The following is a 16,256-nucleotide window of genomic DNA, read 5'->3' on the forward strand; positions in this document are numbered from 1 at the left end:
TATAAATAAAAGCATTTTTTTTCTTTTCTTTTTTTTTTTAACTTTATTTCATGCCGATGTCAGATTCTCTGGAACTGGAATTATAGACAGAAGAGCTGCCATGTGGAGTGCTGGGAATTGAACCTGGGTCCTCTGGAGGAGCAGTCAGTGCTCTTAACCCCTGAGCCATTTCACCAGCCCCATTTTTTTTTTTTTCGAGACAGGGTTTCTCTGTAGCTTTGGAGTTTGTCCTGGAACCAGCTCTTGTAGACCAGGCTGGCCTCGAACTCACAGAGATCCGCCTGCCTCTGCCTCCCGAGTGCTGGGATTAAAGGTGTGCCTCACCACTACCCGGCAAATAAAAGTATTTAATTGAGGTGGCTCACTTGCAGTTTTAGAGGTTCAGTCTATTACTGTTAGGATGGGGAACAGTGTGGCCTGCAGGCAGATGCAGCGCTGGTGCTGAGAGTCCTATGTCTTGACTCAGAGGCAACAGGAAGTCGACTGTCACATGGAAGGAAGCTTGAGAAAAAGAGAACTCAAAGGCCACCCCCAGTGTGGTAATGTTTTGTTTGTGATCTAACAAATAAAGCTTGCCTGAAGAGTTCAGAGCTAAGCCACCAGTTAGCCAGAGAGGCCAGGCAGTGGTGGCACACACCTTTAATCCCAGCACTCAGAGGCAGATGGGTCTCTGTAAATTCAAGGCCACCTTGGGCTACTGATCTAGTCTTAAAGAGAAACAGAGTCAGCTGGTGGTGGCTCACACCTTTAATCCCAGCACTAGGGAGGTGGAGACAGGAAAGGATTGGTTGGGCAGGAGGAGACAGGAGGTCATCGCATTCAGTCTGAGGATTTGTAGAGACAGGATACCCCATTCAGTCTGAGGATCCATAGAGACAGGATCTTGCCCCCTTGGGTCTGAGGATTTTGTAGCGGTAAGAATTAGGGGCTGGCTGCTTTGCTTCTCTGATCTTTCAGTCTTCACCCCCCGCCCCCTGTATCTGACCCAGGTTTTTATTATTTAAACCAATTAGAATTTGCGCTACACCCACAGTGATAGATTTCCTCCTCCAACAAGGCCATGCCCACTCTAACAAAGCCACGCCTCCTAATAGTGCCACTCCCTCTGAGATTACGGGGGCCAATTGCATTCAAACTGCCACAGAGACACAAGGCAACCCCTTCCCCAGTGGAAATTTTAATCCATAACAGAGGCATTGGCTAGTCTGGAATCAAGGCTCAGGGGTCAGGCCATGCATAGCATAGTAACATCCTCAGCTCTAGTTCTCATTTAGACCCAAAGAAACCAGGTTCACTATGAGAGCCAAGCAAACGTCAGCGAGCCAGCTTCCAGAGAGAAGGTGTGTGTGTGTGTGTGTGTGCGCGTGCGCACACATGTGCAAGCTCCCACATGTTCTCAAACAGGATGGGGATGGATGATTCATAGTCTATGGCACACCACAAAATAATCCCCGCTGTGAAAATGAGTGAACAGATTTTAGGACACCAAGAGGCCATGGTTTGCTCCTTGCTGCTGCTGCAACCAAGGAAGAAGGACCCTTCTTCTTTCCCGTTGCTCTCGGTAGGCAGCTCACACACTGGCTCCTTGACAGTCCCTCCGCGTCTGCGGTCCAGATACAGTGGTGGAAGGAGCAGATATGAAGGCCTTTCAGGGCTCACACGGCTCTCCGGGTCACAGTACTGTGTCACATTCCCAACAGAACTCAATTCCAAAGCCGACAGATTTTCATGAAAATATATTTAATCTTATTCAAATTAGAAATCCTGTCTCTCTCCCCAGTTACTTTCAGACAAAGGCCCCCCTCTCAACAAATGTTGAAAATGGTCAAGACGATTTCTCACGTTGACTGAAAGGTACATAAACCCCTTTGATGGCTGACCTATCCACCAGGGTTCTGCTCATCTAGAAGGAGGGGAAGACATCACTGCTACGATCTGAAGTGTGAAGAAGTTCTTACCTATGTCAGTCAACACTGGTGTAAAGTATAGAGAAACGGGCTCTCTGAGGAAAGGTTCACCGAGCAGAGAAGGACAGGAAAAAGGCTAGAAGATACTTCTGAGAATACTGGCTAGTGTTCAGTTGACGATTAGTCAGAGTGAAAACAATCAGTGTCCGGTGATCAGTAACTTAGAGACAAGCTAGTTCTCTTTCTGGTTCTGCTGACCTTCCCATGATTCTGGATCCCACATTATAGACAAGGATAAAAAGATGAACAAATCAAGAATGTAGAAAGTCCTGGCCCGGTGCCTCCAACCGTGGCAGTGCCCACTTGCCCATCTTGGCAGCCCCCTCACTAGAGGTAGAGGTGGCTGCTTTACCAGGCCTCAGCTGCTGGGGCCTGGCACCTCGCTGGCTCCGGCACCCACCCACGGGGCAGGTCTCCTGGGAGGCCAGCTCCTACTGGGCCATCTTGCGGATCATGTAGTTCAGGATGCCTCCGTTCCGGAAGTAAGTGAGCTCCACATCAGTGTCGAACCTCATCACAGCCTGGAAGGTCTTCCCAGTGTCCAGCTGCAAAGGCAAAGGGGCAGGGTGAGCTGAAGGAGGGGCCGAGACATCCGCCTCAGGGAAATTCCACCCGGCTGCTCGCTAGCTTCAGCTGAGGTGCAGCCCAAACGGCAGCAATGCTAGCCCCGTATGGAACCCGCGGTCTCTGCACTCAGCCAAACCTCCTGGGTTAGTGTGCGCATTTCAACAAGAGCCCTGGGGATCCATGTGCCCACCGAAGGTTGAGGATTGCAGGACTAATGCAGAATTAACGATAGAGGTGAGAGGCATGTGGGAACAAAGTAGCCTCCCAGGACACAGATGATGCTTTCTCCTAAGTCTTTCCTGGGCAGCAGGGGTCTCACTGAGGTTGTTCCTTGGGCAGCAGCTCTAGCTGCTGCCTGGGGTCATCCGGTGACCTCAGCAGCTGCCTCTGTAGCGCTAAGTCCCCTTGGGACTCTGGCGCTGGGCACTTTATTCTTGCCTCCTCTAAGGATGTGTCACCGCCTCTAAGTTAGCTACTTCCTGTTGCCAAAACGCCGTGAACAAAGCAACTTAGAGGAGTTTAACTCGGCTTGTGGTTCCAGAGGTTTAAGACATCATGGTGCGGGGGCATGGCAGCAAGGGGCAGGCAAGGCTGCGGGAGCAGGAAGCTGAGTGCTCAGGTCCTACCTGAGAGAGGGAACCGTAATTTTGAGACTCTGAGCTCTCAAGCTCTGCCCCCAGTAACATGGTAACACGGTAACACGCTTCACCCACAAGGCCACAGGCGGCCCAGACAGCACCGTCACTGGTTACCAAGAGTTCAAACGCCAGAGGCTATGGGGACATTTCTCAACTAAACCACAACCACGGGGCTAATTAAAGCCTGGAGCCCCGGACGATGCTCATGGAGGAGTGCATACAGGATCTGTTGATCATATTTTCATTAATGCCCCTCCCTCCACTCATCTCTTCCTCGCAGCCGATGACAATCAGCAGGCCCTGGCTTCCGCCTGCAGACGCTCTGCTCACCTTTATCTGAACCTTCATGCGCGGCTTCAGGGTTTCAGGAATGTCGATAGTGTACCGTTCCTGACCCGTGAGTCCCAGCGAGTCTGCAGTCTCGCCGGGCAGATACTCAAGGGGGATCACCCCCATCCCGACCAGGTTGCTGCGGTGAATGCGCTCGTAGCTCTCTGCCAGCACAGCTTTGATTCCCTGGTGAGCCAAGAGAGAAGTTTGGACACAGCTCCAAGTTTTCCTTTAGGAGATACACAAATTCTTCAGAGATCCTCACAGCTAGATTCTGAGTACTTGCTAGTTGATCATCGAAAGTGCTACCTTCTAGTTACAAATAACTCAGTAGTGAGTCTTATAGGTTGTCTACAATATACAGCAATCAGGGATTCTTTCCTGCCCTCCACCAACTCTGAAAGCAGCAGATGCTATTACTCACCACTCCTATTAAGGGGGTTTTATGTAGTGTTTGATGTAGCATTTGAACCCATGCTGTCGGACCACACAGCACTTTGAGAAACAAAAGCCCTCCGCTAATTTGTATCTGTAATGCATATCACAATATAAAAAAATCACTTCCTTTCCCTTGGGTTTTCTTTTACTGTGGGCACACATCAGCAGATTCCAAGGGTTTAATCAAGAGAGAATGGGCTTCCAAGGGAATGATCGGTGTGCACTCCTTTCACGCTTCCTGTTCCAGGACCGAACTGCGCTGAACAGTGTTGCTATGCAGCTTCCATTAAAGGACCTTTGTTGTTAGGGTGTAATTGGCAATATACAACAGTAACCAATACAGCAGAGAACTGGATTAGCTAGGCTTTTCTTCTAGGTATAAATTCTTAGATACCAGCTCAGAGCTGCTGTACCAGAACCTTGCAGGGGTATGAGGTGTAGGAATGTGTGTGGTGTGTGTGTGTGTGTGTGTGTGTGTGTGTGTGTGTGTGAGAGAGAGGGGGGGGGGTTCATCTGACCTGTGGCTGCATGGGTACTCGCGTGTGCACCCACATACACATACACATGAACAGACTGAACACATGTCATTTAGAAGAAAAGCACCCACTCTTACTTTAACCTAGCCTCTAAAGGAGCCAACTCCTCACTGCTCCCGTACAGTTTGCTTTTTGCACCTTACATTTACCGAGGACAATAATCTTAATCAATTATGTGTCGGGACATGGCCCAGGAATGGAGTCATGTGAGGAGAGTTCTGAGTGCTTGTGAGAACATGCCAAGAAACAAGACAAGAGTCTTGTGACCTCAATTTCTTTAAAACATGGATTTGCTCTTGGGATGTTTTTGTGCTCCTCCTAGGCGCATTGGATAGGAGCGAGTTTATTTCGGATTACTCATTATATCTTGCTGTTATGATTCAATTCAACTAAATGTTTAAATTATCCTTTATACATCTCTATGAAAAAAACATGTTTTTGCTATATGCGGCTTGTCCTTGTGACTGAATATAGCTTGAACTCATGGGAGTTTTACCAATGTGACCCTTCTTAACTCTCACAGTATAAACTGTCTGGTGGTTGCACGGGACTTTAATCTACCTCCTCTATTGGCTCTATTCTCCCAGGTCCCACTCCCTCTAGAGTAGTGACAATTATGAAAGCCAGGCTAGTTTTTTCTATACATTAACTGCATATACATTTCTGAATGTGTTAGTCCCCACAGGCTTTCTCCTCCAAAGTTATCTACAGATACCCAGAGTCCATGGCTGCTGGTCCCAAGCCCACCCAACTAATCCATGTGAGCCAGTTCTCCTTGGACTGTTACCGTCCCAGTGGAAAAGTCTAGATGCACAGAGAAGCAGGATGGGTGAATAGCACAAGCGTTCACAACCTGCTATTTCATAATGTCTTGAAAACAAAGCCGTAGCACTTCTTCCTAGGCACCCCCCCCCCCACTCCCGCCCCAGTTCTAGAAGGCTGCCCCACCAGGAAGCCTCTGCTCCATCCGTACCAGCAGGAAAGGGCCTTTGGCTGCCCAGTCTCGGGAGCTGCCTGAACCGTATTCTTTGCCAGCCAGAACAATCAGGGGAAGTCCAGCCTGCTGGTACCGCTCAGCAGCATCGAACACATCAAGCTGAGGAAGAAGAAAGACAGCTAAGTCAATGAGAAACTGAAAACCTGGCCATGTTGTGAGTCCCCAGTTAACTTTCTCTACTCATTTCTCCCAGACTGAACCTTACTTCTGACGACAGTGTAAATGCTGCCCAGATATATTCAAATCCTAGGGCATCAGAGGACAAAGGGAACCAAGTCCACTTTTCTTTTCCTTCTCTTCCACTGACTAAACCATTCAGAACTTAAAAGACAAAACCCCATGAAGCCTGGGTTTTGGCCCAATAGTAGAGGCCCAGCAGGGGTCAGTTCTAAAGGTAGCAAGACAAGGTAGTATGTTTAGAAACAACATCGAATGCAAAGTCTTCTTGCCCTCTCCACGCAGCCAAGGCAGATGCAGCAGAAGCGCATACCAAAGCATGCAGCAGCAGGCCAGGAGGGCTCAGCTAATTTAGTAATGAGAAACATCTTCCACAAACAACTCTGCTTTTCACAGGATAGTCTGTTGAGCTGAGAATTCCCCAAACATCTGGTGACTGAGGAAGGGGCTCAAGATAAGACTTCCATTAAACTCTAAAATAGGGTTTACCTAAACATGTTAATATCCTGGTGGATGGCTGGGCCTGGGATTAATGTGTTGCTTTTATTGGTTAATGAATAAATATAAGAGTTAGCCAATAAGAAGCTAGAGTTAATGGGCCAAGCAGTATTTTAATAAACAGTTCCTTCCAACAAGGAGGACTTCAGGGGACAGCCAACCAGCTACACAGCCAGACACTGAGTAAGAAGGAAAGAAAAAGTATACAGGAACAGAGAAAGATGAAAGCCCCAAGGGCACAGATAGATAGGATAATTTAAGAAAAGGTGGCAAGAAACAAGCCAAGATAAGACTAGGCACTCAACTAAGAATGAGCCTCCATGTATGATTTATCTGGGAGCTGGGTGGCAGGCCCCCAACAAAGTCCCAAAAGCCAAAGAGTAAAAGAGGAAAACACACTACAGAGGATTGGAAGAGTGTAAGAGCCAGAGGGGCTGGAGGACATCAAGGAATCAAGGCTTTAGAAACACAGCAGGAAGAATACACATATGAACTCAGAGAGACCATGAAAACATACATGAGGCCTGCACAGGGGTGCAGCAGATAGAGTCCCAGTGCAGAGAGGGGACATACACATAAGTCCACATCCCTAACCCAGAATCTATCACAGTTGATGACCACTTGCAATGAAAGTAACTCAGTGGCATCTTTAGAGGTTCTTTGCCTCATAATATTTTGTCAGGGCATTTTTTTTAAAAAAAATTTACAGGTTTCTTTGTGCATATATGTTTTGTGTTTTTATAGGATTCACGTGTGTGCAAACATTTTTGTCTCTGCATCTATAATATGTGTTTCTTATGCTTTTTTTCTTGTTTGCTTGTGTGTGTTTTGGTTGTTTTGAGACAGAGTTTCTCTGTTTAGCCCTTGCTGTCCTGGAACTCACTCTGTAGACCAGGCTGGCCTCAAACTCAGAGATCCACCTGCCACTGCTTCCTGAGCACTGGGATTAAAGGTGTGAGTCTCCAATGCCCGGCCTGTTTACTTTAGTCTCTTCTGATTTGTTTTGTGGCTCTGGATAGGAGAGGGGAGGAGCTCAAATAAGCTGGTAGGGAGTTGTAATTAGAATATATTGTATGAAAAAAGTCTATTTTCAGTAAAAGAAAAAATATGAGAAAAGAAGGAAGCTGGCGGGTCACACTCTTGGGGGCCTGCAGATGTACTACCGTCTAGATCTTAAAGGCCATCCCATCTTGTTTTAAGCCTCAGAGTCACATATGGTTGGTGTTTTTTCTAGGTCAGAAATTTACAGAAAGGCCCAGAGAGGAAAATAGCTAGTCCTAGGACCTCACCTCATACACCCACATCTACAAATAAACAACTCTAACATATAAACCAGCTTCAACCAGCTCCTATAGGATTGGGCAGACCTCAAAGGGCCGCAGTGACCTTTCATTTTTGCTGTGGATGAAGTGGATTAAAACAACAACCAGTGGGGACACACCATAGCTCTTTGTGATAAATATGCTGAATAAATAATCTGGAATTTAGTCTTTAAGCACTTTAAACACATGAAATTTCACTCAGAGATTTTGTTTTTTGAGCTCAACTTCCATGAAATGAGACTTAGTTTAACTATGGTACCCAACTAGTAAGCAGCAAGCAAGAGACTGTAATCTCTACCAGGGTAAATGTCACACATACAGACGGACACCTAGCAAGACCTGTAGGAAACCAGGCTGGTGTGGGAGGTCCTGTCTGTGTGTTGCGTTTATTGGTTAATGAATAAAGAACTGCTTTGAGCCTATGGCAGGGAAGAACAGAGCTAGTGGGGAAAGCTAGGCTGTCTGCGGGGAGAAAGGAGGCAGAGTCAGAGAGAAGTGCTGGAGTCGCTGGAGACAGATGCTGGGAACTTTAGCCAGTAAGCCACTGTCATGTGGCGATACACAAATTAATAGAAATGGGTTAAATTAATATGTAAGAGATTAGCTAATAGGAAGCTAGAGCTAATGGGCCAAGCAGTGATTTAATTAATACAGTTTCTGTGTGATTTTTTCGGCTCTAAGCTATTGGGAACCAGCAAGCGACCTCCCCGCTCCCACACCAGACAAGCCGCAGCTGTGAAGACAGGAAAGCCACTGTGAAGAGCCAGGCTCCTAAGCCTGACGGACACTGGTTTCTGAAAGAAGAGAGACTGTACTCACGGTTTCTCCTGAAGGAAGATGAACAGTCTGAGGAGCCTGCTTGTTCAGAAACTTGTTCAGCAGGCGAATGTTGGCGAAGGTCCCCCGTGCCATGATGGCATCATTTCCCCGGCGGGAGCCGTAAGAGTTAAACTCTCGGGGCGTCAGGCTGATAACAGAAGCAGGGGAGCTCTTCAGTGACGTGAGGAAAGAGGAAATCTAGCTTACACACAGGCGAGAAAATGCTCTAAACCCAGCATGTCACTGAGCCTGCCAGGTACAGCTCCGAAGACTCTTCTCAAAGCCTCAACTGGGAGAGCCAACCAAGGGCAGAGAAGGCAGGGATCAGTGCTCGCCAGGGTCAACTCAAGGGCCTTTCAGGTCTGAATAGAAAATTAGAAGGAATTCTGTAAGGACTGTTTATCCTATTAACACAGGAGCTACATATAAGGTCAAAACTGAATTAAAAATAATAGGGAGGCAGCCAGGTGGACCAGAGAATGGGAGACGACTAAATACACTCCACAAACTAACCAGGAGTGGCCTGAAATTGTCCCTGAACAATCAGGGCCCCAATGCAAAGTGAAGCAGTGTGGTGGCAACATGATACACAACCATCCAGAGGAAAAGAGTCACGGCAGAGCCAATGAGGCACAAGGGAATGTCTGATCCGGTATCTATCGTGTGCGTGAGAACAAGGAAAGGAACTTCGCAGGCCCAGGGCGGCAAGTTTCATGGACACAGTAGCCAGCTCACTGGCTTGTTTCTTACAATTCCGGGGGGGTGGGGTGGGTGGGGTGGGTGTGCTAACATGACTGGACTGTTAGGCCTGTATTTGGTGGTGAAGAGAGCTTCTGGTCGGGCTTCAGGAGCAGGCAAGCATGCCTCAGGACCTCTGAAACCCTGTCAAAAATGTTGCTGATTTGTGCATTGCGGGGAGGGGGACATTATAATTGCTTGCATTAATTTCCCTAAACAGCTCCTGTGTCAAGACAATCACCCCCAGAGAAAAAAGTATTTGTTCTGCTTCTCAAATTTGCTTTGAGCCCTCTCTCTAAGGAAACTGATTCGGAAGGGAGGACAGAAATCAGGACGTTTTTTTTCTCCTCCCATGAGTCTCAGGGAATCCCCAAAGTCATCTATATTCAGGGGGCAGATGATGCAGATAAAGATAGATATTGACAGGTCTGAGAGGATGAGTGGGAGCGAGCTGCACATTCGTGAGGCGGTTTTGTCCACACTGTCCCAACAGGACGTGACAATGAATGTCAGGTTATATCGCTGCCATTGGCACTGAAGCAGGCTCTGCCATGGCTTGGGAGGGGGCTGATGCTGAGCCTAAGACATGCACTTGCTTAGGAAGCTGCCGCTCCTGGCCATTTGTGATTCATGAGCAGTGTGATCCCAGAGGCGGCCCGTGAAAAGAGAACATCAGCCTCATCGTGCTCCCTCCCTTTGCGGTCAGTCTTCCCGCCTCCCCCATGCTTACCCTCTGTTGGTCAAGTAGCGAGCAGCGGGACTGTTTCTGGCAATATTCCCCGCCGGAGAGATATGGTCTGTTGTGACCGAATCTCCTAAATTCAGCAGCACATAGGCATCCACTATGGACTTAGGTGGCTGGAGATCTCGAGTCTGCAGAAGAGTGCACAAGTCAGTGTTTGCCCAGGATTTCCAGACAGGTCACCAGCTGAGCTCAACCAGGGGCACCAGACAGAGAACTCTGCACCAGTATATGGAAGATTCTAGTTTGCTGGCTCATAGCGACCGCGTTCACAAGCAGAAGAAGGTCAACAGATCATTCACGTCTGAACCTTGGATAGAAGGTGACGTATTGGCACTGACCCTCAAAGGCGATGGGAACGCAGCTGCAGGGACATCCTTGCTGCATCTCCAGGTAATCCCTCACATGCCAAGGACAGCTGGGCTGCTGGCTCCTCCTCCCAGCCCCCTCCATAGCAATCCATCATGGAGTATAAGGTCCTGAGGATATTCTCCTGGACCAGTCCTGCGGATCTTAGCTGGTCCTCGTCTAGGTGGTGTCTACCTACTAGGAGGTCTCTGCACTGCCACACAGAACCCCTGGCCAGAGAAACAGTGCCTGCAGCCAAACCTTCCAGCTTCATGAAACACTCCCAGCATTAGCTGCTTGAGTATGCAAAGGATTTACTGCAGTGGGCAGCCAGCACAAGGCTGTGGGGTAAGACTGTAGAAGGAAAAACAGCTTTTAAAGCACTTATGTTAAAAAATAAAAAGCCAGGGGCTGGAGCAGTGGCTCAGGGGTCAGGAGCACCAATTGCTCTTCAATTTCCAGCATGAAACGGTGGCTCACAACTGTGTAACTCTAGGTCTAGGGGATCCTATGTCTTCTTCTGACTCCCCCCAACACTCTACCCTTGTGGTGCACAGACATTCATGCGAGCAAACGACTCGTACACATTTAAACAACTTAGGCCAGTTTGACGGCCCCAGGTAAATGTTCTTGCCACCAGCACGGAGCCTGATGACCCAGTGTGAGGAGGGCACTAACTCAGGGGTCGTCACGGAGCCTGGTGACCCAGTATGAGGAGGGCACTAACTCAGGAGTTGTCACGGAGCCTGGTGACCCAGTGTGAGGAGGGCACTAACTCAGGAGTCGTCATGGAGCCTGGTGACCCAGTGTGAGGAGGGCACTAACTCAGGAGTCGTCATGGAGCCTGGTGACCCAGTGTGAGGAGGGCACTAACTCAGGGGTCGTCACGGAGCCTGGTGACCCAGTGTGAGGAGGGCACTAACTCAGGGGTCGTCACGGAGCCTGGTGACCCAGTGTGAGGAGGGCACTAACTCAGGGGTCGTCACGGAGCCTGGTGACCCAGTGTGAGGAGGGCACTAACTCAGGGGTCGTCACGGAGCCTGGTGACCCAGTGTGAGGAGGGCACTAACTCAGGGGTTGTCACGGAGCCTGGTGACCCAGTGTGAGGAGGGCACTAACTCAGGGGTCGTCACGGAGCCTGGTGACCCAGTGTGAGGAGGGCACTAACTCAGGAGTCGTCACGGAGCCTGGTGACCCAGTGTGAGGAGGGCACTAACTCAGGGGTCGTCACGGAGCCTGGTGACCCAGTGTGAGGAGGGCACTAACTCAGGGGTCGTCACGGAGCCTGGTGACCCAGTGTGAGGAGGGCACTAACTCAGGGGTCGTCTTCTGACTGCACACTGGCGTCATGGCACAGCCACACCCACACCCTAACATATAATAAAAATCATACCAAGTTTTCGAAGAAGGGCGGTGACTTAATGTATGTAGATTTGGGGTTCCATGTGTACAGTTTGTCTGAGGGGGCCGCTAAGGCATTCCAGCTTTTGTTTACAGTCTTAAATAAAAAAAAAAAGGGAAAGAATTAACCATGTACAGGCCAGGAAAAACTCAATATACAAATACAAAACATTCAAAAGAGGTCTACTAAAGCCACTTTGATTCTAAGCAGAAATACAAAGTGGTTCCTGGTTCTTTTGTCTTGCTAGGTGACAGGAACCTTCAGCAAGCCTGGTAGAAAGGCAGAAACCCTCTATTCGCCCCACACCCAGGACTCATTCCTCAGATGACCCCTCCCACGAAGACACGGTCTTCTCACCATTGCTCTGAGACTGTGAAGAAGCCATGGAGGCAGAGCTGTGGGAAGCCGCAGCTAAGGGCCAGTGTGGAATTGGGGACCTCAGTCCAGGCCCCAGGGTGGCCCTCAGTAGATGATGTCAGTCCAGGTGGGATGACTTTTGCTTGTGTGGGCCGAGGCCCCCACTGGCTCTGCACTCATGGACACGAGATGCTTTTGTTTTAACTTGCTAAAATTTAGTTAAACTTCCATTTCCAATATATGTGCATATATTCTTTTTATGATTTCATATCCATGTATACAGTGTCCTAGGTATATCCCTTTCCCTTCTCACGGCTCCTCCAACTCATTCATTTATTTCCAGACAGGGTCTCACTATGTAGCTCTGGGTGTCCTAGGACTCACTATGTAGACCAGGCCAGTTTCCAACTCCCAGAGATTCACCTGCCTCTGCTCGCCCTCCCCCCTCCCCCAGTGCTGTGCTGGGATTAAAGGCATGAGCGGCCATGCCTGGCTTTTTTCCTATTTTAAAATGTACAACTTTTCTCATCTCAACAAGTTGGCACATCCTTGATCTTAATACTTTTTATTTTTTTAACATTCAAATGATTCTTGAGAGATACATTCAACCAACTGACTGCATTCCAGTGACAAATCCAATGAATGTCATGAGGGAGAGATGGGTCGGAAGCACGTTACTGAGGCTGTGTGTCACAGTCTCCTCCCAGTTTGTGGCAAGTGGGTTTTGTAAACACGTGAGTCATGGCAGACGAGTGGCCCGTAACCCTGCCCTGGTCAGAGAAGGAAATAAATATCTCTCTCGTCCACGCTCCTGCTGGCCTCGGGTCTGCAAGATGACCAAAGTCAACATCTCCCAGTGCGCGTGTGCACTGTGGTGTGCCTCACCTCTATTTTCTGATAGACCTCCTTAAACATCCCAGGGATGACATACTGCCGTTCCACCGCCTGGATCTCATCGCGGGTTGGCCAGATATCCTTCAGAAATACTTGCTGGCCTTGTGCATTCACTCCTGGGGAAACACGTGACCAGTGAGAAACTGCCTCTCACACCCATCTCATTACCACAGTCAGGTCTGCTCTTCCCAGGGCTGTGAGAACCAGGACTGACTCTCTTCTTACGGGCCACATTTCCATCAGCAGATTAACACAGCCTGGTAGTGCGTGCTCTCTTATTTAAAGGCATTTATGGACAGTTTGGCCTCCAACTTACAGGCTTTGTATTTGTTAATTCAATTGACTACAGACTGAAAACAGAAGAAAAGAAAGTGTCCGTATCAAATGTGTCCTGCCCCTCTCATTATTCCCTACACAGCATTGTGTAGCACTGATACTGTCTAAGGTGTAACAGGGACTTAGGGACGGTCTGGGCATATATGAAATACTTCTTCATTTTCTGTTAGGCACAGGGGTCACTGGCAGACTTCAGTATCCTCAAAGGTCCCTGAGGACTCAGAGCCAACAGCACACTGATTCCTAACCGAATGAAGCCTGGGTCAATGCCAGGGATATCACAGGCTTCTTGTGTATAGAACATTGGACACTAGTCAGTATTATGCTCTGGGCCCATCTGAAAGAGCAAAGCTATCACAAAAAGTACATAAAAAGTGAAGAACTGGCACTAACTAGCGATGAGAGGGGCGTTTGCTTACTTACTTACTTACGGACAAGAAGGCAGTGTGGTGCTTTCGTCTGACCGTGCCACCTGAATGTGTACTGGGTGACCCAGCTGCCACCCTGTGCTCATGTCCGCAAAAAATCAGGAACACTGATTGAGGGTCAACCACATTTTAGGGAGTAGGCATAACTGTAAATGTAGGATCCAAGACCAATGAGGGTCAGCAGGATAGTTAGAGTCCAATTTCTTCAAAGCAGATCTAAGGGGTGCCCTGCACACTATCCAATCTCCTTGGGCTGGAGTGAGGAAGGCATTAAGGGGAAAGCCCAGGGGATGCAGACAAACAGAACTTTCAGCTGAGACAGAATCTGACCTGGACCGTGTTCCTACAGGGTGTACAGTAAAGTGAAGCCCATCTCAGGAGTCTGGAAGGGGGCAAAGGGAGGTGACCTCAGAAAACTCCAGAACGACAAATTGCTAATATGTTTGGACCTTATGTCCTTTTGCCACCTACTGCCCCCAAAGAATCTTGTTTCTTCCCTTTGTGTTTTGGGTGTACACGGAAGAACAGTTAAAGGACTTCTCTGTCTCCTCTTATGAGAGCCAAAATTATATTTTAAGTTTTAATTACTATGACTTAGAGAGCCATGAAACAAAAATGCCTCTAATTGGGCCTGATGGAAAATACTACTTAAGTCACTGGAAACCGTGACTTAGGGCCTTTTTTTTTTTTTTTTCCTTTAAGACAGGGTTTCTCTGTGTAGCCCTGGCTGTCCTGGAACTTATTCTGTAGACCAGGCTGGCCATGAACTCACTGTGATCCGCCTGCCTCTGCCTCCCAAGTGATGGTATTAAAGGCGTGTGTCACCATTGCCTGGCTTTGGGCCCACTTTTTTCTGAGAAACCAGAGATGTGTCTGGCCAGAGCCCATCCACCTGGCTAGTATTCAATTAAAGCTTGCTTCAAATTTGGCTTTAAATTGCCATAATGGTCTTATTCTCCATCGGTGGGATTAACACTCTCTAGAGTCTTTGTTTGTAGAGACAGGGTCTTACTGTGTAGCTCTGGCTATCCAGGAGTTCAGCTCTAGAGATCTGTCTGTCTCTGCCTTCGAAGCCTTGGGATTAAAGACATGTGCCACCATGTCCACCTCTCAGGATTCTGCATTTCATTTTGTATTAACCAAAGCAGCAATTTCCTTCTAGTCATATTTTTGAATTCACAGGAAGAAGACAGATAGTTACAAAACCAAAATCTTACCCAAAGGCTCTTTCTCAAAGTCAATCCTGATGGTCCCTGCAATTGCATACGCTATTACTAATGGGGGAGACGCTAAGTAGTTGGCTCGGGTGTTAGGGTGGACTCGGCCTTCAAAGTTCCTGTTCCCAGAAAGCACTCCAACAGCTACGAGGTCTCCCTGGTGAGGCAAGAGTTCACGGTTATCAACAGTCCTCAGTTCACAAAGAAGGCGCTGCCCAGACTGCTCGTGTCCGACCAGTTTCCGTGTCATGTGGACAAAGCCTTCAGACATCCTTCCCTTCCGTCTCCTGCTACAGGGAGGAGGGAAGAGAGCAGCATCCCAGGGGAGATGCTCCAGGTCAAATCAGAGAGTAGTGGTCAGTGATTCCTGGTCTTGGGAAGATACCAGATAGGTCAGCATCATAGCTTTTGCTGCTAGAGTAAGACAGGAGAGACCACCCAGAAAGACCAGAAGCTGAGAGCTGAGGGAAGCCGCAGTGACAGATCCAAGAATACTCTTGGGGCTCACAGGTCTATGGCAACAGAAACCAAGCCAGCACGATACAGTTTGCATTCATTGTCCGATTCTGAACCAAGTTTCAAATGACCCGTCAAACACAATTTTAGGATCCTTTGCAGTCAAAGCTAGCATGCACTGGACCCTTGCCTGGGAGCCAGCACTTCTATTTCCCGTGGCAATCCTCAGAGTCAGGCACCAGCCCATTTACCTGCCTCGTGTCACACAGCTCGTGGTTTCTCCTCGAGAATCTTAGTTCTAAGCGCACACCCGTTACCACACCCTGGTTCTGAGCACTGACTTAGTTCTAAGCGCACACTCCTGTTACCACACCCTGGTTCCGAGCACCGACTTAGAACCTTAGTTCTAAGCGCACACTCCTGTTACCACACCCTGGTTCCGAGCACCGACTTAGAACCTTAGTTCTAAGCGCACACTCCTGTTACCACACCCTGGTTCTGAGCACCGACTTAGAACCTTAGTTCTAAGCGCACACTCCTGTTACCACACCCTGGTTCCGAACACCGACTTAGAACCTTAGTTCTAAGCGCACACTCCTGTTACCACACCCTGGTTCCGAGCACCGACTGTCTCACAGCTTCCAGAATCTGCCGAGTGTTATGGAAACCCAAACTAGAGGTCACAGAACGCGGGCTCCTGACATTACCTGAGTGATGGCCTCCACCACAGGCTCAGGAAGGGGTCCACTGTTGCCAATGCAGGTCATGCAGCCATAGCCCACCACGTCAAACCTAGGTGTAAAACACAGCACAGGAAAAGGCTGTCTCGGTGAGCCCCCGTGCAGGAACACTTCCCAGAGGCCACGGGACATAAAGCAGGGGCAGTGGAGTGAGTTTAGGACAGGGCCATTCCGAAGAGTTTCCCTTCCTAAGAAGGATGCCACCCACATTCTTAAACTTGTAACATAAGGACCCGAATGATCTAGAATATTTAAAAGCTGAAACTCGATGTGCCTTTTAATATCTCCATCTCCTATCGTGCATTCCCA

The 16,256-nt window shown here is 48.6% G+C and overlaps 1 protein-coding gene across 1 annotated transcript in view; it reads right to left on the reverse strand.

Moving 5' to 3' along the window:
- Positions 1-1,721: 1,721 nt before the first annotated feature.
- The window catches only part of Aco1 (aconitase 1), a 46,877-nt gene continuing 32,342 nt past the window's right edge, over positions 1,722-16,256 (reverse strand). Inside the window, exons 13-21 of the mRNA XM_041667731.1 lie at positions 15,915-15,999; positions 14,752-14,908; positions 12,762-12,886; positions 11,511-11,615; positions 9,758-9,900; positions 8,290-8,437; positions 5,450-5,572; positions 3,503-3,688; positions 1,722-2,512 (exon numbers count right to left, since the gene is read on the reverse strand). Of these exons, the coding sequence (XP_041523665.1) occupies positions 2,399-2,512; positions 3,503-3,688; positions 5,450-5,572; positions 8,290-8,437; positions 9,758-9,900; positions 11,511-11,615; positions 12,762-12,886; positions 14,752-14,908; positions 15,915-15,999 (1,186 nt within the window). The 3' untranslated portion in view covers positions 1,722-2,398. The remainder of the gene's footprint in view (positions 2,513-3,502; positions 3,689-5,449; positions 5,573-8,289; positions 8,438-9,757; positions 9,901-11,510; positions 11,616-12,761; positions 12,887-14,751; positions 14,909-15,914; positions 16,000-16,256) is intronic.

Source organism: Microtus oregoni, unplaced genomic scaffold (genome assembly GCF_018167655.1).
Source record: "Microtus oregoni isolate MIOR12 unplaced genomic scaffold, Mior012 000017F_ref0000208, whole genome shotgun sequence".
NCBI classification, from domain to species: Eukaryota; Metazoa; Chordata; class Mammalia; order Rodentia; family Cricetidae; genus Microtus; species Microtus oregoni.